This window comes from Phodopus roborovskii, unplaced genomic scaffold (genome assembly GCF_943737965.1).
Source record: "Phodopus roborovskii unplaced genomic scaffold, PHOROB, whole genome shotgun sequence".
Taxonomy (NCBI): domain Eukaryota; kingdom Metazoa; phylum Chordata; class Mammalia; order Rodentia; family Cricetidae; genus Phodopus; species Phodopus roborovskii.
The window spans coordinates 5884043-5909543 of record NW_026126648.1 but is presented as its reverse complement, the minus strand read 5'-3'; the positions used below and the strand labels follow the sequence as shown (position 1 = coordinate 5909543).

At 48.3% G+C, this 25501-nt stretch overlaps 1 protein-coding gene across 1 annotated transcript in view; it reads right to left on the bottom strand.

The window, feature by feature from the left end:
• Positions 1-25501, bottom strand: part of Ccdc149 (coiled-coil domain containing 149) — an 87473-nt gene that overhangs the window by 12322 nt on the left and 49650 nt on the right. The window contains 7 exon segments of the mRNA XM_051174087.1: positions 2315-2347; positions 3852-3928; positions 10274-10418; positions 13480-13564; positions 14884-14956; positions 15635-15807; positions 16484-16600. Of these exon segments, the coding sequence (XP_051030044.1) occupies positions 2315-2347; positions 3852-3928; positions 10274-10418; positions 13480-13564; positions 14884-14956; positions 15635-15807; positions 16484-16600 (703 nt within the window).

Sequence of the window (25501 nt, the reverse complement as noted above, 5' to 3'; positions counted from 1 at the left end):
GTTCAATGGCTTTTGGGATCTCTGTCCCCTGAGGGTCAGGCCAGCTGAGAAACTGCTCGGAGCTGACCCTGAGGTTCTGCCAGGCACATCCACTGTCTCTGGTGGAATAAATCTAGAGTGCATTCTGGAAGTGTCTTCATGGATTCTTGGTCACTGGCTTTAGGAACCATAACAGGCAATAGGTGCCTCATGGTAGATTTCTTTCCCTTATCTCCATCACGGCAACACAGTATGTCCACAGTTAAGGTCAGGACTGCATTTCATGCCCATCTATCTCCAGCAGGTAAACTATCTGCTTGCTAGCCTTCTGGGAAAGCTCCATCCCCTCTGCATAAAACCATCCACCCTGGGGGCCAAAGAATCTGAGGTAGAGACAGGAGTGAGAACCAGCAGTGATCAAGGCGGTCTGGGGGTTTCTCTCACGGGCATCTTTAGGATGGATGTATTCTTGGCTCCCAAATCCTAGGACATTTCCATCCTACAGTGGCTCCTCACAAAAACAAGAGACTTGTGTAGAAACTTGAGTGTAGAGCGTGTAGAGAAGGCAAACAAGCCAGCCTTCATCTATGCCAGTCACAATGGGGTGAGAAGACATGACTCCCTAAACTCCTGCCTGGAGATGGTACCCCCATATTAGCCACATGCCATGATCTGGTCACCCGCGCCATGCTTCATGCTTCGTTTCTTAGAAGGCCCCTGGTTCAGCTTTTCTCTGAAGGTCTGGAGCCGGCTGTGGCCTCCAAACTGAGGTCTAATGGACAGCCTGGTCACCTGAGCTTCCATCTGGCTTCCCCGTAGAGGAGAGGGTGTGTCGGGGAGGAAATTCTGCACACTAGGTCAAAGGACCACTAATGCCCAGGGCCACACTGGCTTCTCATTCAGCTGCCACTCCAGTGGCTTCAAGCTCTGCTGATCCCACATGGCACCAAGTTCTCTCTGCTGCCTCTAAAAAGCAAACCAAGTACTTCCAACCCCCAGGCTTTCCTCCTCAGGCCCATGCCTCGGAGTAGATACAGATTGAAAATGAAAAGCTCAACACACCAGGTTATAGCCCATAGCGGGATTGCTTTCTGGCTTTCAGAATTTCTGTGGATTGTGCCTGTACTTCTTCACCTCCCTCCCTCCCTCCCTCCCTCCCTCCCTCCCTCCCTTCCTCCCTCCCTCTCTCTCTCCCTCCCTCTCTCTCTCCCTCCTCCCCCCTCTCTCTTTCTCTCTCTCTCTCTTTCTTCCCCTCTCTGGGAGGGGGGTCTTGGATGTTGTCCCTGCCTCGCTGGGTCACTTTGGCCTTTGCGATGCACACCCGTCTGTCTGGCCCATGAGCTTCCAGGGATTCTGTTTCCATCAGAGCCCTGGGATCACTACTGTGTGCTAAGATGCCTGGCTCTGTGTGGGGTCTGCGGATCAAACTCATGCTTGAGCAGCAAGCACTTTACTCAAGAGCCAGCTTCCAACACACAGTGTGTCTTTGTTGAATGTGAACACATACAGACAACCCTCCTCAGAGCCACCTACATAGACTTGAGGAGCCCTGAGGGAAGGATGCCAAGAGGTGGGGAGTAAAGGGATCTAGCCTGGCTAGGAAGTGTGGCTTGCAATTCCTACCGGCTGGCTTCCTTTGCAGTAGCCCCTCGCTTTGCTACTATCAAGGCACAGGTTGGGGGGGGGGGAGCAGGTTGCCTGGCATGGTATTCATAAAGCTGAAGCTCAAAACAGGTACCAGCCCATGGATAAAGTGACTTATTGGAGAAGACTTTGCTCGTTCCATTTGAGATGCTGGTTAATAAGACTGAAACCAACAGGACTCAGAACCTTCCATTGAGATTCAGCTGCTGCTTGGGGGGGGAGGATGAGAGAGAACACATTGCTTCTTGCTCAGCCCTGCAGTAGGTTAAATGGAGACATGGAATCGCAGGGATAGAGGCATTGTGACTCACACAGGGACAGGCACCCACTCACCGCCCCTTCTCTCCAGGACTCAAACACCCCAGGGCAGAGCTCCATCCACTCCTGCCCCAAAGCAAGGCTGTCGCAATGACAAAAGCTATATCCAAAGGGCAAAGAGCCAGTCCTGCCCTCATTTGGATCTGTGTGGTGACCAGAGACTGGAACCCGATGCCCACAGCCTGAGGCTGCTCCTTCGAGCTAGCTGCGCTCACAAATGCTCGCTTACACACACTAACGGAATTCTCCAGTTCAGTAAGTTATGTTTATCTAGAAAGTTCACAGAAAGGTGGACAGCAGATTTCTACTATTTTGATAGAATGTGTCCCCGACTTAGCCACAAGAAACCCCAAATGTTTGAAAATGAACATACTCCCAAATCCAACGGAAACATTGTAGCTCAGGCCTTCCGCAGCAAAAAGAAGGGAAAAACGGTCATTATTGCAGAGCAGCCATTTGGAGTCCTCCTACCTGACCAAACAAACACCAGACACAGGCAATTCCCAGCATTGATTCACCCATTCAACTTTCATCTTCTTACATAAATCACACAAATGAAACAGCGAGAAAATTCACAAAGTCATTCTGAGAGAGGGAAGGAAAAAAAAAGAAACAAAGCTTTGGTACATGCACAAAAACAGCAATTTGACTGCACAAATAACTGACAAATTTGTCTGTCTGCGTTGAAATTCAATGCAGTGAGAGAAAGGGCCCTCACAGAAGCTGAGGTTTGAACATCATCAAAAGCAGCTGGTTCGAAGGAACCATTCAAATTCCCAGGATGGCACTCGCCACTAATTAGTTCTGTGAGGTCTTTTGACATCCAGTCCAAGGAATCTCTGTGAAAAATTCCAATTTATGAAACACACTCGCAGGCGACCGAAGGCAGCTATTCAGATTTCCACCAAGGAAAACGTGATGTTGTTCACCTCCTCTCCCGGGGTAATTTTCATTTCTCAACCGTGCAGGAATGCAGCCCACAGGAGCCGAGGGAAGAGACCGCTCCGCACTGAAAGGGTAAGGCACTAAAAATACCCGGACAATGTTCCTTCCAGGGAACCAGGAGGCGGCAGAAAATGATAAATATAAGTTTCCAAACAGCGTAAAGACAAGGCGAATAACTGACGGGGTCTCCTGAGAGGGGTATTTTACTGGGACAAACGGGATAAGTATAGCTCATTAGAAAGAATCACCACGGCTTTTCTCACACATTGGACAAATGTAGGGAGAAACATCTCCTTGGGAAATTTTTGTTTGCAAGCTACACAGCACTGTTGGGAGGTGGGGGGGGGGGAGAAGGTGGCTGTGAAGTACATCTGGGTAGGAAAAATTGTTGGTACTTCCTTTTTAGTACTGGTGATTAAACTGAACAAATCTTTGTGCAGTTTTACGTTCCATTTTAGGACTGATGATTAAATTGCACAAATCTTTGTAAGATCTGATATCTGTTTTTTAGGACTGGTGATTACATTGAACAAATCTTTGTATATTCTCCCATTCATTTTAGGAGGGAAGGTTACATGGAACAAACCTTGATGACTAATGATAAGAAATGAAACACCTCACCAGCTTTCACAAAGATTAGTGTGTGCTGCACACACACACACACACACACACACACACACACACACACACACACAATGCTTTGACAAGTTAAGCTACCTAAACATCAGTGTCCCTGATAAGATTTTGAAAATGTATTGTCTATTTCTCAATTTGTCTCTTTCATGGACATGCCATTGGATGGTTTCTCAATTTGAAACATTTGTGGGTTGTTTCTCAATAGTCTCCAAATCAAATGGCCTCAAACAGGCAGAATCCTGTTGCAAATTGTGTGAGATGGTTCTTTTAAAAAGTGAGCAAAAGCCCAAACAAGAAGAAAGGCACAGCCGTTTACAGTTTCTGCTTACCTGGAAGACTCCACAGACCAGAAACTTCCAGAGTTCTTAGCTTTTTCTCCAGCTCTGCCACTCGATTCCCTAGGATCCTGGAAAAAGCAGGAAAATACTAAGAGGAGACTGAGTCACCGATCAGTTCTCAGCCTAGGTGGTAGCTAATAAGGGAGTCGATAGATTTAAGAATGGTGCTAAAAATAGAGCAACTGGGTACATGTAAATATGATATACAGTCTACTGAAAGTTCATATGGAACTTGAAAATAAACACACATGCGCGCGTACACACACACACACACACACACACACACAGAGAGAGAGAGAGAGAGAGAGAGAGACTGTTCAATTGAGTTCTGTTCCAGAAGGCAATTCCCTGGATGTTGAACACATATTTCATCACCACCCAAAACATTGTAAGGAATTTTCATTTGAGAATCATTCATTGCTAAAGATGACAATTGATTTTGAATGTTCTTAGTAGCAGCAGACCCTCATTCTGTACGAGTGGGTTTGATTTTGGAACCAGTAGGTAAGATAGCCCGGCACATTTGCAAATGTTTCTTCTGAGGCAATAAAGTAACAAGATCAGCTTTGGAAGACCCACACTAGGTCTTACTGATGCTGATATCCTATATGTCAGGAACAATGTCTAATACAGTGTCCGTGGCCAATAAATGTGTGTAATTAAACACGGGAGTTTTCGTTTTTCTTTTTCATGATCTGCAATCATCTATGGAAAGGTGAATAATAAGAATCTCAAAAGAGTTTTCAGTGGAACTATGGGATGGCTCTACAGGTAAAGGCATCTGCTGGCAAGCTTGACAGTCTAGGTTTGAGCCCCAGGTCCCACACTGTGGAAGGAGAGAATGAAGTCTTGCCATTTTTCCTCTGCCCTCCATACACCAGACATGGCACATGTGCACCCCACTCCCACCACACCTAAGTAAATAAATCTTAAAAAGAATTTTCGGCGATTTGGGGATCACTAGGATAGCAAGCTTGTTTTCCAAATGACCATCCAGACTCACTGGGATATCTAAGTTCTGAAATGTGTAGTAGAAAAGATGAGACTGTGTGCCTGAAAGGCAGGCTTTGTGTAAACATCCGTTCGTTCTCTGCAGACATTAAACATAGCCGAGACATGATGGACACTCATCTAAAATCTTGCTTTCCAGTGGTCTGGGATTGGAAACCAGTCTTAATTTTTATTTGGAGGATTTTCTTGGCACTGTCGTGCTCAAATGACATGAGAATCTCCTTAATAGAAAATTCTCAATTCCTTTCAGTGGGGAAAAATTAGAGCAGCAAAAATTATTCTCCTACGTCTCTTTCTATTCCGGAGATAGCTGCACACACCCACATACATTCTGAGCCATGAATATGCATATAGCTGCACATACACACAGCTCGGTTCATCCTGATTTTACCTAAATCGACCTGCAGCGTCTTAAACTTCCCCTGGAGTTCACAGGGAAACTGGCATTGATCTAGTGACTTCCTTCATCTAGTTCCTGCCCATCTCTCCCTCTTCTCCTCAGGTCTTGCACTCTGCATAGTGATTATCAGCCACTTCGATTTCACACCATCTGTTGGGTCTGTTTTACTTTCACACCCTTGACCCTTCTCTAGACTCCTTTGTCTTCAATATTTCTGCCCAGAGCTTCTGATCCCAGCTCTCTTCCTCACAGGTGATGGGTCTGACATGGGAAATCACAACAGTACTTAATGCTTGCTCCTTAATGAGATGAGATCACATGTCTGCAGCTGCCTCTTGGGACAAGGGCTAAGGCTCCACTCCTCAGTGATGCAGAGGGATGCCCTGAACTGGGTTTATAGGTAGAGTGCAAGTTTTGCTCATGCTGTTTCTGGATAACCCAGCCATTTCTCAGAGAAATGGAATGTGTGAAGTGGCCGGTCCCCCACCCCACCCCCATATCCTATTCCCAAGGATACTGCTTGAGTTTTTCAATGGCAGTTGTATTCTTTTGTCTGACACCAGCTCCTAGATGCAGGGCCAAGGGTAACAGAGGATCTGGAGAGAAGTTGTGGGGTTGACAATAGCAGCTATAGAACCATTAGTAGTAGTGACTGCAACTCTTTAAAAATCTGCACTCATGGAACTATGGATATAGATAGCCATAGGTGATGTGAAGACTACAATCCAAGATGCTTTGTATGACCAGAAGGGACCTCCTGCCTGGCCTCACATGGGGGGACTTAGGCAGGGGTTATGGGAGCTGGTATAAGAGGCTGTGAGAGCCACAGTGATTGGGAATCCTCAGGATGGAGAGAAGGGTTAGAACAATCGCAGCTGAAGAAGTTTGACCGATCCAAAGCCAGCTCCTGGGATCTACCTCTGTGCTACAGGCTGAAAGGACAGGGTCCTGTCCCCAGTCTGTTAGCAGACACACGTGGACAATGTGCTAGCGAACCTAAGGACAGCTGACACGTATCCAGAATGTGTTCCAAGTCAGGTGTTATGCTCTTGAACAACACTGACACTATCCTGGTTTTTTTTTTTTTTTTTTTGTGTGTGTGTGTGTGTGTGTGTGTGTGTATTTCTTCCTTCTGTTTTTTTGTCTTTCTGCAACATCTGGGTAGGTGGGCCTTGATTTATAGATGAGAAACCTGAGGTTCACCCAAGACAATGGCTCACTCGGGGTCATACAGCTGGTAATAGAGAGACTAGACAAAAACAGAGCCCGGAAGCACACAAGTCTGATAGAAGCTGGGGGGGGGGGTGGTAAGCTTAGGGAAAGGCAGAACCAGGGGGCGCTGGCAGGGCCTCTGATGGGGAAGGAGTGTGGCCAGGCTGTGAACACTCTGGCTTTTTTATCACAAGTTCTGGGGACCTACTACAGTCTTCTTTCTAAGCAGCAGAGAGAAGTTTAGGAAGTGGTCCTCACATGAAGTTGAGAACAGACAAGGATTGGAAGTAGAGGCAGAAAGATCATCCAGGAAGATAAAGATGTGTCCAACAACCAAGTATGGGGCAGGGCAGGGATGCAGGAGAGCCCAAAAAACCAGGGCTGTAAGGAGGGAGAGAAGGAGCTGTGAACCAGAGAGCGAGCGGCGAGGAAGGGCTGTGGATAGGGAAAGGAACAGGGACACAGCAGAGCCTGGAAGTCACTGGAGAGGTGCTAATGGGAAGGGCCCGCTTCTTCCAAGAAGTGTGTGAGAGATGTGGCTTACCCTCGGGGGGCAGCGCCAGGACGATGATAAAGGGAACCCCAGTCCGCCCCCCCCTGTCCCGCCCCCCCCCACCCACTGGGAAGACAGCCTATAGCGCGGAGAGGCAGCCAGAGCAGGAGCTGAGGGCACACCCAGGCCTGGGTATGGATCCAAATGGAGATTTGTGAAGGTAGTTGCAGGTTGTTTTAAGATATAGTAAAGACTTGGGTGCATGTCACCCACCTCCTGCCCCTTAGTCTAACAAAATCCTCCAGATGTCAGAGCCCCATACTGAGTTCATAGCATGGCCTCTGATGACATTCCTGAGGATAAGATCAAAAATCAGCAAAGAGCTGGCCAGTCTGGTGGGATTCCTAAGTGAGGGTCCAGACAACCCCCAGCCTGAAGGGGAGGGGTGGCTCCCACAGTACCTGTCACGCCCCACCCGGGGCCATTGGAGACTCGGCTGTGATCCAGGACATCGCTGTGACATGAGACTTAGCAAACTTTTTAGCTCGCTTACTACCATCAACCAGGGAAGCGGGAGCAGTTTGTTACTGAATTAGCCATCTGGAAAGGACAGGCAGGTTCTTTAACAACCTTCCTCTCCGCTGTGCACCAGCCTGTTAGGGAAGGGAACCTCCTCCCTTCTTTAGTGATAACCAGGTAACAGCTAATGCATCATCAAAAAGCATAGCCAACAAGCAGCCAAGCCATTGAGCATCACTCAGATGTACAGTCCCGTGGTACTTAGCAATCATCAGGATGGCTCCCACAGGACCCTCTGCCTGGAGGGGGTCGTTGTCAGAGCCAGTCTTTAATCCTTACCTCACCTTACTAAAGCCTCTTCTCCCTCTCTCTCTCTCTCTCTCTCTCTCTTCCTTTCTTTCTTCTTCCTTCCCTCCCTCCTTCCTTTCCACCCTCCCCCTTCTAAGTTATAAGGCTAAGTCATGAGGGGTACCAGCAAGCTGACCAAATTCACATTCTGCTCTCAGCCCTTCATTTATAGTCCAGTTAACCTTTGCACACGCCTCCAGGAAGTATGAAATGGAAGGCCTTCAAAGTACCAAAAATGGCACCTTTAACATTCCTTTGTATACCAATATGATGCTACCTCCACGATCTACTGTTTCAGGGGACAAAAGCCAGCCAGAGACCAAAGGCACAAAGGAGTCCCTCCCTTTTCTGTGATAAAGAATAGTTGCTTTTTTGTTTTGTTTTGTTTTTAAAATAATCCATGAATACATGAATGGTTAGGTGTGTTTCCCCGTGCTGTGCCTTTGTTCGCATGACTTGAAGGTCATGTGGAGCACAACAAACTGCGACTTCTTCCCAAGAAGGGGATTTGGACAGCTGACGTGTGTGGAGACCCATGGTTACTTAACTATGGCTCAAAGAAAAAAAAAATTATTTTAAAATGGGTAAGTATGCAAAGGTATGCTCAAAAACAAAACAACAACAACAACAAATTCCCCATGGTGAATGAAAAATGTCAGCCTCCACACAGGGAGTAAATGGTTTACGGGTTTATGTCTAGGGCCTAGGCCTGGTGCAGTAGGGCTCAAAGGAGCCCAGAGCCCCTAGCCAGGGACTTCTGGGAGTGAGGAGCAGGCTCACTGCTGGCTTCAGGGGATCCCCAAAGGCAGCCCTCCCCCACCAGATCCCCCTCCAGATCCCCCACCAGATTCCCATTCCTGCTTCCTGACAAGTAGCTGCAGCTCAGCAGGGCTGTTTCATTTTGCAAGGCTGTTGCAAACACCTCCTGTCAATAAGTTACCCTGTCACCCCAGGAGATTGCCGGCCTCCCTCGATGCTCTTGCTTTCTCCCACATACATCTTCCTCTCTGGTAAGGTCTTCTCCACACTCCATCACCTCCCTTTCCTCTTTTGTTTGCCTTGGGCAGCCCCAGCTCTCAGGTCCCCACCCCAAGTCCAACATTCACTCTTGCTCGGTTCCCTCTGCAGTGTCATTGTGGCTCTGAGTGCGAGTCTTAGGAGCAGGACCACCTATAATTTTCAGGGTTCTGTGCAAGATAAAAAATGTGTCCCCCTACTCCAGTGGGGGAAAATCATCATGAACTTCAACACGCCTGAAACAGCATCTGGCCAAATGGCAAATCCTTCTCCGGGTGGACTGCATGCTACAAGGCTGGCCCTGCTGTGATTCAAAGTGCTCCTGTGTTAGAAGCTGAATTTCCAAGCTCATAGGTCAACGCTAGTCACCCTTGGGAGGCGGTTAGAAAGAGGCTGTCAGTGGGTTTAGGAGAAGGCTATCCAGATAAGCATGCTTGCCTTGTGTGACCAGGTGGTACCTGGGTCACGTTCAGATGTGGCATGAAGACCATTACCACACACACACACACACACACACACACACACACATACACACACACACACAGTGGTGCTCTTGAACTCAGGCTCCTGAGATGTGGGAAGTGAACTTCTTATTTTTAAAAATATTCATTAATTAGCCGGGCGTTGGTGGCGTACAAGTTTAACCCCAGCACTTGGGAGCCAGAGGCAGGTGGATGTCTGTGAGTTTGAGGCCAGCCTGGTGTACAGAGCTAGTGCCAAGACAGGTTCCAAAGCTATACAGAGAAACCCTGTCTCAAAAAACCAAAGGCAAACAAAAACCAAAAAATTCATAAACTACCTTGTCTCGGGTTCTCAGTTATAGGAACAGAAATGGATGGTGTATGCAATATTTATTGCTTTCATTTGCTGTTCGTACTCAGCACTCAGAAGACGTCTTCAACTTTGCTGTCTTGCTTCTGTGCACTGTTTTAACCCACCTTAACCCGCTGAGTTTGATGCAACACATTCCACACTAAAGATCACACAGGGAGTCCCATCTTACTGCCTTGCCTCGAAGATTATCTGACAGAGTGACAGGAAACTCCCCTCAGGGACGGCAGCCCAAAAGCTGACGTCTGTTTTCCTGATGGGGAGAGAGCCTCAGAGTCAAGTCACAGGGTTGGAGGGGCATTGAGGTAGCTCCCACCTCAAAAGGAGAGGTGAGGTTGTCCTGTAGGAACCACCTTGACACTGGTGTTAATAGAGCACAGCTGACTAAGAAATCAAGAGTCCTGCTTTGTTGGCTCTGATGGATAACCCGGATGCAAAGTGGTTCTGGTTTCATGGAGTTGTCCCACCCCCCACCCCACCCCAGATTTCAGGCACGTTACCTTCTTCCCAGAGTGCCTGTGGTTCACTTCGGGGAGCCTCATTCCCACTCTGCTATCCCCAGTCTAAGGACCTACTGCGCACCTGTTGGTTTGCCTCTGGTGCTGAATGACCATGTTTTTCTCGTGGATCGTCTCCAGCAGGGCCGTGGCCAGAGACTTCAGGTCAGCAATGGACTGTGGAGTAGCTGGGAGGCTGCACCCGTGATCTTCCGAGAGCAGACCCTGGACTAGGGAAGACACAAAGTTGACAGCCAGTCATGGGTTCTGAAACGTGGGACTACAGACCCATGTCGGTTTTTCCTGGATGAGGAGGTTTCCCAAGCTTTGGCATGATGCTGTGTTTCCCTGGGAGCCTATCTCAATTACCAGCAATACAGCAACACAGGAGTCAGCGTCAGGGTTAAGTGGGAAAGCCTCAAGGGAGTCTGATCCCTGTGGATGAAAAGTTTCTGTTCTGCCTGGTCCTGACACCGTTCAGCCTGAACACACTGAGAGTTATATTAACTAGAAACTGTTTCGCCAATGGCTCAGGCTTCTTACTGGCTAGCTCTCTCTTAATTATTAACCCATTTCTATTAAACTATGTATTGCCACGAGGCTGTGGCTTACCTGTAATCTGGCATGTTATTTCTTTGACAGCATGGCATCTGCAGGCAGCCTCTCTCTGTTCCTCTACCTAGCCTTCTCCTCATCTGGCAGACCCCCAATCAGTGTTTTATTCATCAACCAATAAGAGAAACATGTATACAGAAGAACATCCTCCATCAGAACCCCCCTTTTTTAAAAAAAAAAAAAAAAAAAAAAACTTCTTTTTGTCAAGTAGGACGGAACCCAGGGCTTTGCACCTGCTGCACAAGTGCACGCTCACATTCAACCATTTGCAACTAATTTTCACTCACCAGTGCGTGAAGGCATTTTTATGGTAGCTCACTGAGACTCAAAAAAAAAAAAAAAAAAAAAAAAAAAAAGACCCCAAGCCTAGCAAGTGTTATTTATTTATTTCCATTTTGTTAACAATAAAGTAAGTCTCAGATGGGTAAAAAACATGTGAAAGGTCACACTGTCCTGCAGGTGACAAAACTTCCTTGGCCTTCAGGCTCTCTGATTATGGCGAAAGCAACACACCACTTTAGAGGGGGTGATCAGCGCGGAGCGAACCCACGGGACAGGCGCCCTGGTACTCGCCCGAGTATGAAGAGAAACGCTGTGTTCTCGTGTTCTTTCAAACATCATCTCCTGTGTGACTATCTGTGCGTACAAAGACTCATTCAGTAATCTTCTATAGTGGGAGAAACACCACCTCTTCACTTAACAACATTCCATCCCGTTATTATCCCCACTTTCAATAGTCCATTTAGGACTGTAAAAATTCATTTAGCTATCGCTAGATACTTAGGCCATTTCCAGTTAAAATACAGACTGTATGAACAAATTTCTTATAGCAAAAGGTTCCTATGTGTCTAATTTATTTCTTGCTAGTTCTTGCTAAGGGATCTACTTAGGTTTTTTTTTTTTTTTTTAATAACTGATTGCCATGCTCACACATTTTGATTACCAATCTCATAGATCATGCTAATAAGATTCCCTCTCATGAGTTTTTTCTAGAAGACTTGAGTCTGTGGATAACTCTGCCTATGATGTTTGACTATGGCTGTCACTTGTGACATAAGAGTCAGGACAGAGGTCCACACTATAAGCTGTTTGCTAGGTATGGTGTCCAGGGCTAACCATGCAAGGGGCTCTCTCTCTCTCTCTCTCTCTCTGTGTGTGTGTTTATGCATGTGTGATGGGGGCTGTCCTTCTGGATATACGTCTCTCTTATTGGTTGATGAATAAAACAGGGAGATAGGCAGGACTAGGAGATGAGGACACTTCTGGGCAGAGAGAGCCCAACAGAAATAAACGACATGTAGTCACCAAAGGAGATGACACATACAGGTCTGGTAAGCAAGACCACGTGGAAATACATACATTTATAGAAATGGGTTAATAATTAAGACAGAGATAACCAATAAGAAGCCCTAGCCACTGGCCAACAGTTTAATAATTAATATAGCCTCTGTGCATTTATTTGGGGCTGAGAAGCGGCTGTGGGACCTGGCGGGACAAGAAAATGCCAGCAACACATGTGTACATGTTCATGTGTCTGTACACATGTGTGGATTTAGGTGGAGGCTGTAGGTTAACATCAGGGCTTTCCTTAATCTCCCTCTACTTTTTAATTTTCAGTCAAGATCTCATTTATGCATGCGTGGCTAGCCTAGAACTTGATAAGTAGACCAGGGTGGCTTCAAACTCCTAGAGATATCTGCCTGCCTCTGCCTCCCGAGTGCTGAGATAAAAGACACTGTGCCTGGCGTGGTCTTAGTTTTTGAGACAAGGTAATGTGCATCCCCACAACCAGTGTTTCACATGGGTGCTGGTGCCCTGAACTCAGGCCACCATGCTTACGTTGCAGACGCTTTGCTTGCTGGACCACACAGATGGGCTTTTCCATGTTTTTTATAGGATGCTATAGCTTCCCATTCAAAAAAAACAATCAAACAAACAAAAAAACACTGCTGGCGTATTTCTTTCTAGTTGAGCGTGGGAAAGAAATTGCTTGGGAAAGACCCTTGATTGTTAGGTCCACTGCAGACGCTACGCTTTTTAAAGCCAGTTCTGATTAAGACTAGGCCATGATAGCTGCCTGTCCGCACTGTCCGCAGCTGCGAAGCCAGCCTGCGCAACCTTAAGCTTAAGTCGGGAACTGACTGCAGAATATGAAGTAGCAGACTCAAGGTCTCTGCTATTTATCCCCCCAGACCGCTCCTGGAAGATCATTATTCTTCATTGGAATCGACAGGAAGGAGGAAAAGCTGCAATCGATAAAAGCCTCTTTGAAAGCGGCATGCGTTCCCATGATCCATGGTGCAATGATCTAGGCAGCAGGGGGCTTTGCCGTTCTGTCTGCAGAGGCCAGGAGAAATACACTTAAGGGGGCTGGACATTTGGAGGCTCTCGGGTGGTGATGGGGGGCGAAACGCATTTTCAAGAGGATCCAGTCACTGGAGAAGCAAACTCTAAGGTGATGGTTCCTAAAATGGGGTCTCCCACTACAGCAGCATGGCCTGGGAACCCTGCAGATGTAGATTCTCAGGTCCCACCCCAAGACCTGTCTAGGGGTAGTCTGGGCTGGAAGGACTCAAGGTGCCACTGTTTTCTGTCCCACGAACCCAGAGGCTCTGGTGGGACGTGGACTGCAGCTCTCTGCTCAAAAATTGATCCAACCTGCATATTAACACCTACCTTGCTTTGCAGACAGGACCCCAGTCAGAGCACTACTGCTGGACTTGCCTTGGCCCTTGGAGTTTTTCCGTCTCTCCAGAGCATTCTGCAGCAAAAATGGTAAAACCAAAAACCTTTGTTAGAAAAGATACCGATGGAAAAATACCTCGTTAAGGGGATACCCTGTGTGCTCACAGGAACCCTGGCAGACTCCAAATGTAGCCTGAAACATAGAACTCTTGGTCCCTGGGATTTTAAGAGGCTCCTAACAGAGAGTTTGTTAGGTTTTTAAGTTACTGCAAAGAAGAAAGGCAGTAGTTGTAGTCCCTTATATTCAGAGGTTTAACTCATGTTCCCTAAGTGGGATCTGAGGCAAGAACCCAGTCCAACATGTGGAGAAACTTGTTATGGAAATCGTTTTAGAACAGACCTGACATGAAGAAGACTAGATTGGCTTTCATGTACCAGTGGTGGCGTCTGGAAAGATACGATGCTTGGATTGGAAAAGGATCATGGGCAATTAGTGATGTCTGCCTTGGGATTAGGTACACATGCTGCCATGATCATTCTTAGGATGGACTCTTGCCTTCACAGTGATATATAGTAGTCAGCCATTGTTTGGAATACAAACGAGATGCACGATACAGAAAGAGATATCAATGGTTATAAATTTATATGCTAAGAAGCACACACTTCCTTGCTTCGTGTGTGTGTGTGTGTGTGTGTGTGTGTGTGTGTGTGTGTGAAAGTGTGGCTCCTGCCAAATGGAAAGCCATGGTGATCTCTGAGACCAAATGCCAATGTCAGCAACCAGGATGCTGAGCCCGCTCTCCATAGCTAGCATTCAGCTGGCTGTAAAACTTCATCAGCAGGAAGAGCCATCAATCTGTTTTCAAAGCAGAGAGACCCAGGAGAGTTTTCCAGTTATAACACTTACAACTAACACTGCAGAAACAGATATTACCAAACCAATGGAGCCAGAATTAGACTAAATGACATTGAGGCAAATTCAAACACCCCACACTTCCGGTGTGCCTCAAACACTCGCATTTAGGCCACCATGCGCACCCTTGTGTCTTCTCCCACTGAAACCACTTTAGTGGGAGCAGTTACGAGATAAATAGACAACTGTACATTTCACAGAGGAGGTGGAGAGGACCCCCGACTTCACAGGGCTACAGATTTGGAGGTATCACGATGCCCTGTCCAGACTACAGACATAAAAGCAGGCACTGGGAACAAATGGCATCGGGAGCCTACTGTCCTGTGGTTGGTTTTATTGGCTGTCCTAATTAGGGCTCTTATTGGGCTCCATGAGGGAGGACAGGAAAGTGACGGAATGTCTTTGAAGCATACAAGAGAATCAAAGTAGAATGACGTGCAGATGTTGGATGGAGAATCACAGAGCCATCTGAACTGTGTTACCTTGTACTTGGCAATGTTTGACTTCAGAAGGCTGACCTCCTCATGGAGTTGTTTCAGTCTCTCTTGGAGATATCTAGAAAGACACACACATAGCACACATAACCAGGATGGGCATGGGGGGGGGGCAAAGCCCACTGAATGATAAGAGCGAGCGAAACATGAAGCCCAGATGTCATTTGCTTGTAACGACTCCTTTCTCATCCTGGAGGGCAGGTGTAGGTGACCTTTTATTAAATGGGAGTGATCAAGGTCAGACATGCCCAAATCGCAGACTTCCCATTTTAAAAACAGCCCTCTTGGAGATCCCCTAAGGGACAACAACATCCTTTTCACATAATTCTCATTAAGATGATTCCACCAGGGAGCAAACCAGGAAGAGAAGGCGCCAGCCATAACACGAGTCAGACACATCCACACGCTGAAATGTGCCTGGGGGCAAAGACACAGCTACGGGAATTTCTCAATTTATTTTCTTATTCTTTCTCCTCTCCTTGACAGCAATCACAAACAACTCTTCTGGGCTCTTCACCCTTGTGGCCCAATCAGAGAAGGTGTGGGAGTCGAGGGAGGCTACATAAGTGGGCATGTCCCCTCCTCTGCTCACTTTTATAACCAGTACACTCCTGTTGCCAATATTTGGGGGCTGTGACTTGCTTTACATTCCTAATGTGGCTGTCTCAAATACAGCCGGGGCTCCAGGAACCCCTCTACCCCCTCCCCAGACAGCCTCCCTCCGATGCTAAGCACTTGCCTGTTCTCCATGCACAGAGCATCCACATCAATGATACGGTTCTCGTGACCACCCAGGATATGGTTGAGCTCCTGGTTCAGCCTGTCCACCTTGTCCTGGTAGGAAGCCCTCTCTCCCTTTACATCCTGGAGTTCATCCACTGATGCCTGCAGGTCATGTTCCAAGGACTCGATCTGAAATGCAAGAAGAGTCACAGCGGTTCTCAAATGTAGGCTTCTGGGTGAGGGGTGTAGCTTCCACTAGTCCGGCTGACGTGGAGAGCTTATGGGTACTGTCCAAGTGCTAGAGTCACCCACACTGCAGGTTGGGTAAGGGTTGGAGCTAGTGGACACCTTCCACCCAGACACTTAACATGGGTGCACAGATGAGCCTGCTGTCCAGGCCCTGCTCATTGCTCTCATTCACAGGCGTGGAAAGGGCAGGCTGATGCTGGACTCTTACAAGGGCATGCTGTTCCAAGCCACTCGAACCCTGGCTGTCCTGTGCCTAGTTAGCCAGAGAAAGGAAGTTTGTTCCTGTAGCTGCTTCCTAAGCAGGGCTCCGAACCCTCTGAAATCCTGCTCAGCATCTTAGTGGAAACTCCTAAGTTAAAGGCCAGTTTGTCACAAGTCTCCCCCAACTGCCTATGCAGGTGATGGAGGCAAGTCTCTCGGCATGCACTGAACAGCTGACAATCAGTGCCGGATGCCCCTGGCTGCAGTCACACGCTCAGCATGAACCTAGGAGGCACGCAGGAAGCCAAGCTCCCCAGGCTTCCCCTTGGACTTGGACACCGGAGCATGTGTGCCCTACTTCCTGTTGTGAAGCCACGTGCAGGCATCCCCACCCACAGCAGCACTCAGCGGTCACCTGTTCCTTAGCTCGCTCCAGCTGCTCGACCAAATCCTCGCGCTCATGGGCTGCGAAATGCCTCATGCCGATTTCTTCATCTCCGAGCCTTTGTTTAGCGATTGTCATCCTCAACAGCTGCATGTTCCATTATTGAGAAGGAAAAAAAAAAAGGGCAAAGGAAGAGAGAAAGAATATGAATGAGTCCATCCCCCCCCCCCAAAGCTCAGGGACCTATCCAGACATTTCTGGAAGAATAAAATTCTCGCAAGAACTACTGGGAGAAAGCATAGGCCAAACTTCTTGTCAATATCATGAAGTTTTAAGAAAGAGAAAGCTTCTGCTTTAATTTTTTGTTTGTTGATACACATGTGCACACATTCAGTGTAAGGCTGGTGTACCAGACTCTGGGGTACTGCCACAATGAGGGAGAAACTCTTGACCTTCATTTAGACTTAGCAAAGATCCAAAATAACCCCCCAGGACTGGTTAGGATCTGCTGAGATGGACACACCCCATATATTGAACCAACTAGGCAATGCTATCAAGAACTTTGAAAATACCAATCAAATTCCAGTAAGTGCTCCTGCCAGTGTGGTCTGTGAATGATCACAGACATGGACTCGCTTCTTGAGAAAAAAGGTAAGTACAGTGCACTGGAGAATACAAGCCTCACACGCACTGTGACCAGGTATGTGCTAAGAACTTACATTTGACAGAATACATAGTGACCAGATATATAAAGTTCCCAGGTGTCTGTGTTTGGGGATGCTGACACCCTGCATACTGTCTCCCAGCACCCACGTCCCAGGTAAGACCGCAGCAGGAATTATGGGCGAGGTCCCAGGATGAACCCATAGTCTTAGAGCATCCACGCCTGCCCTTCACAATGGGTTTATCCTGAAAAGGTTCGCCATGCGCCCACTTAACCCTACAGCTGCTTGTGGATGGGCTGGTGTGGGCATGAGGCCCCGGGAACAAGTTGTCCTTATCATGTGTGTATGACGGCCCAGCATAGCTCACTATGGGCATGTTCTTCCTTGCTCCTGCTTGAGTCTTAGGACAACAGTGACCAGCACAAAGGGTTAAACTTCAGCATTCCTGAAGGATTTGGGTCAGGTGAGAGATAGAAAGTTAGTTTAAGCCTAGGCGGGATGCAATGACCCTCCACTGCTCACTAAATCTCACAATGTCTCCCCGGTGCTGTGAGCCAAGGCCTGCAGGGGTGGAGGACACACACATATGCAGAACTCCATTCCTAATGGAATCTGCTAAATCCATCATTGGATTCACAGCCTGTGGATTTGTGGGTTTTCCTGCTCAACACAACTTACTTATTTTCACACACACACACACATCCATGTTCAAGGTCTTCTAGTGCCATTGTTGAATATTCAGAGTGGGAAATACGTGAGGGCTGAATTTCAGCTCAGATGCGGTCAACAAGGCCACCTTCCATCTCCGTGCTTCATACCATGGATGGCCTGCCCATGGCCTGCTTGGTGCCGAGTGCCCACATGTCTGTTTTTCTTTGGTGAGTCTGGTGGTTTTACAAAATTCACATATTTGTGGGACTCAGTGTGTTGCCTCCATACATGTATATACTGCATAATGGTCATGGCAGGGTAATTGATGCACATGTCACCTTCCACATTGATCATGAGAAGCTTTGGAACCTAACTGCTCTGAAATGCGCAATGCATAGTGCTAACTAACCATGGTCACCTACTATGCAATAACGCTTGGAGCTTAGCCCTCCCCCTCAAGTGTGATGCTGTCAGGAAGGTAACGCCCGTGCTCGCTCCATGCCCACCCCGGTCTCAGGTAAACACCGCCCTCTTTTCTACTTCTGTCCTGTTTGCTTTTCTGACCAAAGAGGGAAGGATTGGTTTCGGCTTAACTTCCAGGCTACAGTCCATCATTGAGGGAAATCAGGGCAGAAACTCAAGCAGGAACTGTCGAAAGCTTGCTCGCAGCTCGTGCTGAGCTAGCTATCTTCTGCAGCCCAGACCCAAAGGCCTAGGGATAGTGCTCTCCTACCCCAACCCCAGTGGGCTGAGCCCTCACACAGCTATCAAGACAACCGCTCACAGGCATGGCCACCAACCAATCTGACTGAGGTTCTGTCTCTTTAGGTGACAAAGGGTGTGTCAAGTGCACAATGAAAACTAAACTAGCAGTACAACTTTGTGAATACCCTTTTTAAGATTCTGGGTACGAACATGATCCTGAGGTCTTTCTGTGGTTTGTTGGTTTGTTTGTTTTGCTAACATGATGTCTTCTGGATTTCATCCATTATGAAGACAGAGTGGTTTCCCACAGGGCACATGTACCACATCTTCTTTATCCAGCCCACTGATGCACACTTAGGTTGGCACCATACTATGGCTAGCCTGAGTAGCATGTCAACGAACATAGGCATGCAGGCATCTTTTTGATATACTGATGTCATTCCCTTGAGTACATACCCAGTAGTGCAACTGCCATAGTTTGATGCACATATATAACGTTTTATTTATTTATTTATGTATAACTTTTAGTGCTACAGCATTTCCTCCCATGGCTGTACGAGTCTACACTCCCACTGGCAGTGTGGGAAAGGTCTCCTGACGATGGCTTCATGCACACCTCCGGTAATGCTGCCTGGTGTTTCCGAGTACAAGCAGGATGACTATGATATGCCTCTTTGGGAAAAATCTGTGAATTAAGGCAGCCCCCTCTGAATCTAAGTTAAAGAATGGGTGAGCCTGTTAGTTTAGTGCTGATAAATTAAACACCTCTTGTTAAATACGCTTAGGTGAAGTGGACGCATACGGAAAGCGTAGTTGTGAGAAGCATTGGCAGAATAGCAATGGCAGAGGCTGGCAGGAGCCTCCCTACCTCCCCCGAGACGGGTACTCTCACACTCAGTGAGAACGTGTCCTCGTGGAACCCGTGGACACACAGCAAAACTGAGAAGCAGCATTCGTGAAAACCCAGAGGCCGGCTCGCAAGCACACAGGCTTTTGGCAGGAGGCCACAGGAGACTCGGGCTGCGTCTTGAAGACTCTGGCCTTCCCCTGACATGCTGAGCTAGACGTGAGGAAACCTTACCTTCCAGTCACAACTGGCGCCGCTGCACATTTCATTTAGCATCATACAATTATGTTTGTTAATGCCAATTAATTATTACACAATGCCTAGTGAGGCCCTGCTCGGTAGAACAGAGCCACCTTCACACCGGATGCTGGTTAAATGTCAATCAACACGTTAGCTATCATTCGGTGTTTAATGTGCAGATAATATTGCTCCCACATTGCAGGGCCGAACTGGTTGAAACACATTTAAACTGAAGCTCAAGTCGCATTGGTAGTTGGGTCTGAGATTTAAATGCAGTCAGCAGAAGGGGTCTCAGGGACATCAAGCCTGCCTTCTGTAAGGGTATCTCATAGGCTCTGGGGTCACCTGTTTAGGGTTTCCATACTCAATCCCCAAGAATGAGCTTGAAGGTCTCCATGCCTCTGTATCTCCCCCTGTGAGAGGTGGGAGAGAGTGGGGGACAGACAGTCAAGGGACAGTGGCTTAGGGGCCACATAGGCGAAAAGGAATGAGGGATACAGAAGAAAAGAAGTCATTCTAAAATTTGAGTGATTCCCCTCACCCTTATGTGGAGAGTGACTGCATCTTTGTGTTGGGTGTAATGTTCGCAATCATCAATATTGCTATAGTTTGGAAGCAAGCACGCAACTGTTTGCCCTGGGCTGTTTGCGCAATTTAAGGACCGTCCAGGTAACCCATGCTGATGACAGCCATGGCCCCTGAAGAACAGAAAGGGGTCCTTCTCTATGACATTAGCTTAGTCCAGGAGCAGAGAAAGTGTGTGAGTAACATCGTCATCACCTTCATTACTGTAGTCATTAAGGTCCCTGTTGTCACCACCACCACCACCACCATCATCCTCATCCATCCAATAGCTCCTAACAGCCACCTAGGGAGATACGCTCTCTTTGAGTTGGCTGAAGCTGAGCTCCAGACTCGGGCTTACAGTAGAGCATGAGGGGGTGGCTGTCTACTCTGGGAAGTGACAATAAGCACTGCCCCCCACACTTGCCATCCTCAAACAGGGCACCGCAGCAATACCGCTAGCTACTGTCCCGGTGCCAAGAGGACTAGAGCTCTGGGGACACCGCCCTGTCAGCAAGCGGCACCACCGTTTGCCAATTCAGAGAGAAATAAATGTTTATGAATGCATTATGGACACGAGTCTTTGGCTGGTGCACAAGGCCCAGCTGCTACTCAGATGTCGCTGGGGGACAGGGAACAAAACAGTGCAGCAGGAAAGCTCCAGGCCATTGACAGCTGCCCAGACCCCGCCAGGCTTAGCCCGTGGGAGGCCTCCCTAGTCCTGGAGTCACAGGGACTCAACCCTTCTCTGTCCTCGTCCCAGGTTTCCACTGCCATGGCCTACAACGATTTCCAACTTAAACTGTTTTCATTCGCTGCAGCCCATTTTGCTCAAAGGGCACTGGGCGGCAGCTAGGGTTGGAGCCACTGTTCTCTGAGTGTTACCTGTGTGGGGATTCTTCTTCTGCTTATCCTAGCTACATGCCCTGACAAAGTCACCTAACCTTGGCAAGCCACGTGTGACTTGTTTAAAAGGCGGAGATAATCGAGAACTTATAGATAACACCAGTGTCTATGCAAAAGAGTTTGTCAGTCAGGCTTGGTGGCACACGCCTTTAATCCCAGCGCTAAGGAGGAAGGGGCAGGTGGATTTCTGAGTTCAAGGTCAGCCTGGTCTCCAGAGTAAGTTCCAGGACAGCCAGAGCTACACAGAGAAACCCCATCTCAAACAAAAAACAAAATGGAAAAAAAGTGTCCCTTATAACAAGATGATGGGGTCTGTGCTCCTCTCTTGGGACTCAAGAAACTGCCAACCACTCGCTACTGTGCCTGCCAGCTAATGAGCTTCCTCCTTGGGCCAGAAAAGCAATGTGCTCAAAGCTTCCTGCCCAAAACAGACACTCCCAGTGGCTTTCTCCTGTACTGAGATGGGTGGGGAGCCCCTGAAGAGTCTGGGAGGCCTGTATGACCCTCCGTACCTGCCAAATGCCGCCTCCTGCTACCCTGTGACTGCGCTTCACCAGCCTGCCTGCGTCCCTCCTGGTATCCGTCCCAGCCCCCGGGAATTAGTACTTCCTCTGCCCCAAGCACAGCCTGTCACACAATGTTGTCCTTGTCAAGGTCCCCTGTGTCTCAATGCCTGCCTCTATGCACCTGCCATCAGCTGCACGGTACCTCCTAAAATGCTTCCCAGACCATGGCTGTCCCTCTGCCATGCTCCTCACCACCCGAGGCCCATCCTGATGTCCCTCCCCTCCTTTGAGAGAGGCAGGATTAGTCCGGGTTCTAGTCTCCTTGACCCCTGCCCCCTACCTAGCGCTGTCCAGGGTGCTGAAACACCTGCAACCCTGGGAAAGAACCACTTTGTTTCCAGCTGGCGGTGAGGGCACCCAGTCAGCTGAGACCAAGACAGGCAAGGTCACTGGCTTAAATGGAAAACCCTAGAAATAACGGAGGTCGAGGGCTTGCCCTGTGCTGCGATACTGTCTTGCACCGCCCCACTCAGACAAAGAAAACACATTTTTGCAGAACCTGCTCTGAGCTGGCACGTGTCATAACTTCCCAGTGAAATCCTCAAAAACACCCTGCCCCAGGACATTTGCACTTCCTCCCCTAGATAACTATCCTCCCCCCTCCAGGTGCCCTGGGCACGTGAAGGGAGTACTTCCCCAGTACCCATACCATTAGCCAGCTCGCCTCATCTTCTGCCTAGCGCCTGGCGTCTCTGACATATCCAGACTGCGTCCATCCAGTATATACCTCAACTCCCTGACCTTTAGTATGGAGCACAGATCATAGCCATACTGTCCTACGGACAGTGTGATGCAGTGCTGAATCGCCACTGCCCAGAATCTAGGGAAGGGACTTGCTTGTTTGTTTAGTTGTGGCCTAACATTGAAGTCCCATGAATGCAGCTACTTACTGTCTCTTGGGCCACTCTCAGAGCATATGTGTTAAATGAACTGAACCCAGGGACTGCGTGAGACCCTAGCTCCAAGCAAAACAAAATGTCTGCTAAGCTCCAAAAGAGAGTGTCTCACAGGGTGCCCCCTTCTTGGAGATTAGTTCAGCCGACCTCCTCTGCGAAGCGTAGGACAGCTTGCACACAGCTTTCCCAGCTACATGCAAGACCTTGAAAACAACCACAGCTGACCACGCTTTCCTTTTTAATGAACAAAGTATACTTTAATTGGCCACCTGCTTGCTCACTGGCCTCTCTTTATAGGCTTGGATTTCACTGTTTTACAGGATCCATCCAGCCACTCCCCACAACCGGCAGTCACAGAAGGGCTCTGTGGTTTTATGGGGCCAACACCAGATCAAACAGAGAGAGGCACTCAGGGCTGCCAGTTGGTGAAACAGAGAGCATAGTATTTAAGGCAAAGGCTGCATTTCTCCAGTGTCATAGCGACAGCTAAACACTCAGGCTTTCTTGCCTCTGCCCATGCCACACTGGCCAGGGGTCTGCTACCAGCCATGCACTAAGGTCTCTAGAGCCTCACTGCCGTCCGTCAGTCACTGTCCCAGAGCCAGGGCCTGGGGGTGACTGCTGTGGGCGGTAACAGGGCGCACAGCACACAGGCAGCTTCCAGAATCCCTGCATAAAAATGATGCTCGCTGTCAGCCACACCTGGGGGCTGATGAGGGGCCGCACGCGGAGGTCCTCCGGCTGCCACGTGGCAGGCTTTTCACTTGGATCATGGTCTCTCCTGGGGCACACACTGAGGGCCCTGGAAATAGTGGGGCCACAGGAGGGACGTTTGTGATTGCTGATGACGCTCTGGCATGGGGGGATTCTCAGGCCGCACTGGCCCGTGACGTGTTAAAGGTAACAGGACCCTCCCGTCCAGGGAACTCTTCCCTGCACAGCGAGCAGGCTGGAGCACACATTCCCTCATTAAAGCTCGACTCCCTGCTTTCTCGTCTTCTCACACTAGACACCGTCTGATGACTTTATGTGTTTTGTTCCCTGCCTGTCTCTGCAATCAGTGTTTAAGTTCCCTGATGGGGAACTTTGTGTTTCTCAGTCTCTTATGCAACTTTAGCTGCTAGAATACAGGGAGTCACCAGGTATGTGTGGGTCAACTCAGAAAGCAGCCTGGCCACCACTGGTGGGCATCTTACAAACGAAGACACAGAGGTCATTTTCCTAATGACCGAATTTCCTCGGAACACTCACACAATCCATCCAAATATCCATGCCTTGAGTCTGCTCAGTACAATGGAATCAACCACGTGCAGGATTGGCAAGGGTATCCTCTGGCCACCGAAGTCTGCCCTCTGCTGCACCTATCAGGCCTTCCAGCTGGAGCTTCTGTTTGTCCCTCGTTGGGACATTTTGCTTTTCTAGAACTTTTATTGCAGCTCTGGGCGCCTCACGCCACACAGTGTGAAGCTATGGAGTGGAGTGGAGGTTCTGTGAGCTGCTCCTCCCTCCTCTCTTGCTTGAATTTCTTTGTCTCACTCTCATCTTGTCTAGCCCTGATCCCAAGGTCCTCCTGCCTCTGACTCCCAAGGGCTGGGTTTACTCATGGGCCACTACCCCATCCCTGGACCACTCCGTTCATCCCCTTTATCTCCTCCCAGCCCTGCTCACTCCACCCTTCGTGGGAGATTTGCTAAGGAGCGCTCTGTGTGGCGAACCATGGCTGAAGCATGGGTGGGGGCTAAGCATCCCCCACACAAGTGTCAGCTCGAGAGGCAGAGCCGAACACAGTGAGGACTGAACACAGGACTGCACTGACATCCGAAAGCTGGCAAAGACTGCTTTGAAGCCATGATCTGACTGGAATGGAGGGGACGGAAAGGGGAATCAAGGAGGAGGCCCCAGAGTGTGTAATAGATGCAAAGACCCCATGGCAGACAGGCTGAGGCCTGCAGGAAGAAGATGGCAAACCAGCAGTGGACAGAGCACAGATGCCTGGCACACCGTGACAAGGACATGGCCTGCATCTGGATGATGACTGGAGAGTAGAAGCCACACACAGCATAATGGATCAAAGCATCAAAAATAAGAACCATCAAAACCATCAGTACAACACACACACACAGACACACACACACACACACACGCACACACACACACACGCACACACACACACAATGTAGAAGAGACAAAAGATGAAGACATAACAAACTGGTAAGCAGGAAGGTAACTAGGAGAGTTAAAATTAGGAGTAGCTCAGAAAGACAAAAGGAAATAGGGAATGGTATACGAATAAATAAGCATGAATCAGAAATAATCACACGTTCAAACTGTTTCAGTGGGTTTATGGTGTCTCCACCGTATTTTTTTATGAGCTTAAAGAAAAACAACTGCACATTTTATTAGAAAGACCGTGCTGGCTTGTTACTGCTGGAGGAAGGAACTACCAGAGCTGACCTTTGACCTCTGACCTATTGGGTGCATCCGCCACGTGGGAGCCTGCTCAGCTTCAGGGTGCTAATGAGACCCTTTTCTGGGTGTTCTTTTCCACCCCATTTCGCAACCAGGGATAACAGAGCCTAGGTTTTTAAATGCATGCTAAATACAGAGGTGTATTCATTTATGTATCTGTGTATCTATTTATTTTACAGTAGAGAGAGACAGAAAGAGCAGAAGTGTGCACCTTTAACCCCAGCAGAGGCAGGTGGAGCTCTGTGAAGTCAAGGTTGGTATAATCTACATAGGAATTCCAGGTCAGCCAGGAATATAGTGAAATCCTGTCTTTAAAATACATAAATGAAGACTTAGTCCATTTACAGATATTTTTATGTATCTATTTAATTTGTTTAATATGCACTGTATGTCCTGGAACTGTGAGCTAAAATACAATGTCTGTGTGCTCTACTCTCAGAGAACAGAAGACTGCATTGGGTACTGCCCTCTGTCATGCTCCATGTATCCTGCTCACACAGCATCTCTCCATGAACCGGGGGCTGCAGTCTTTTCCATTG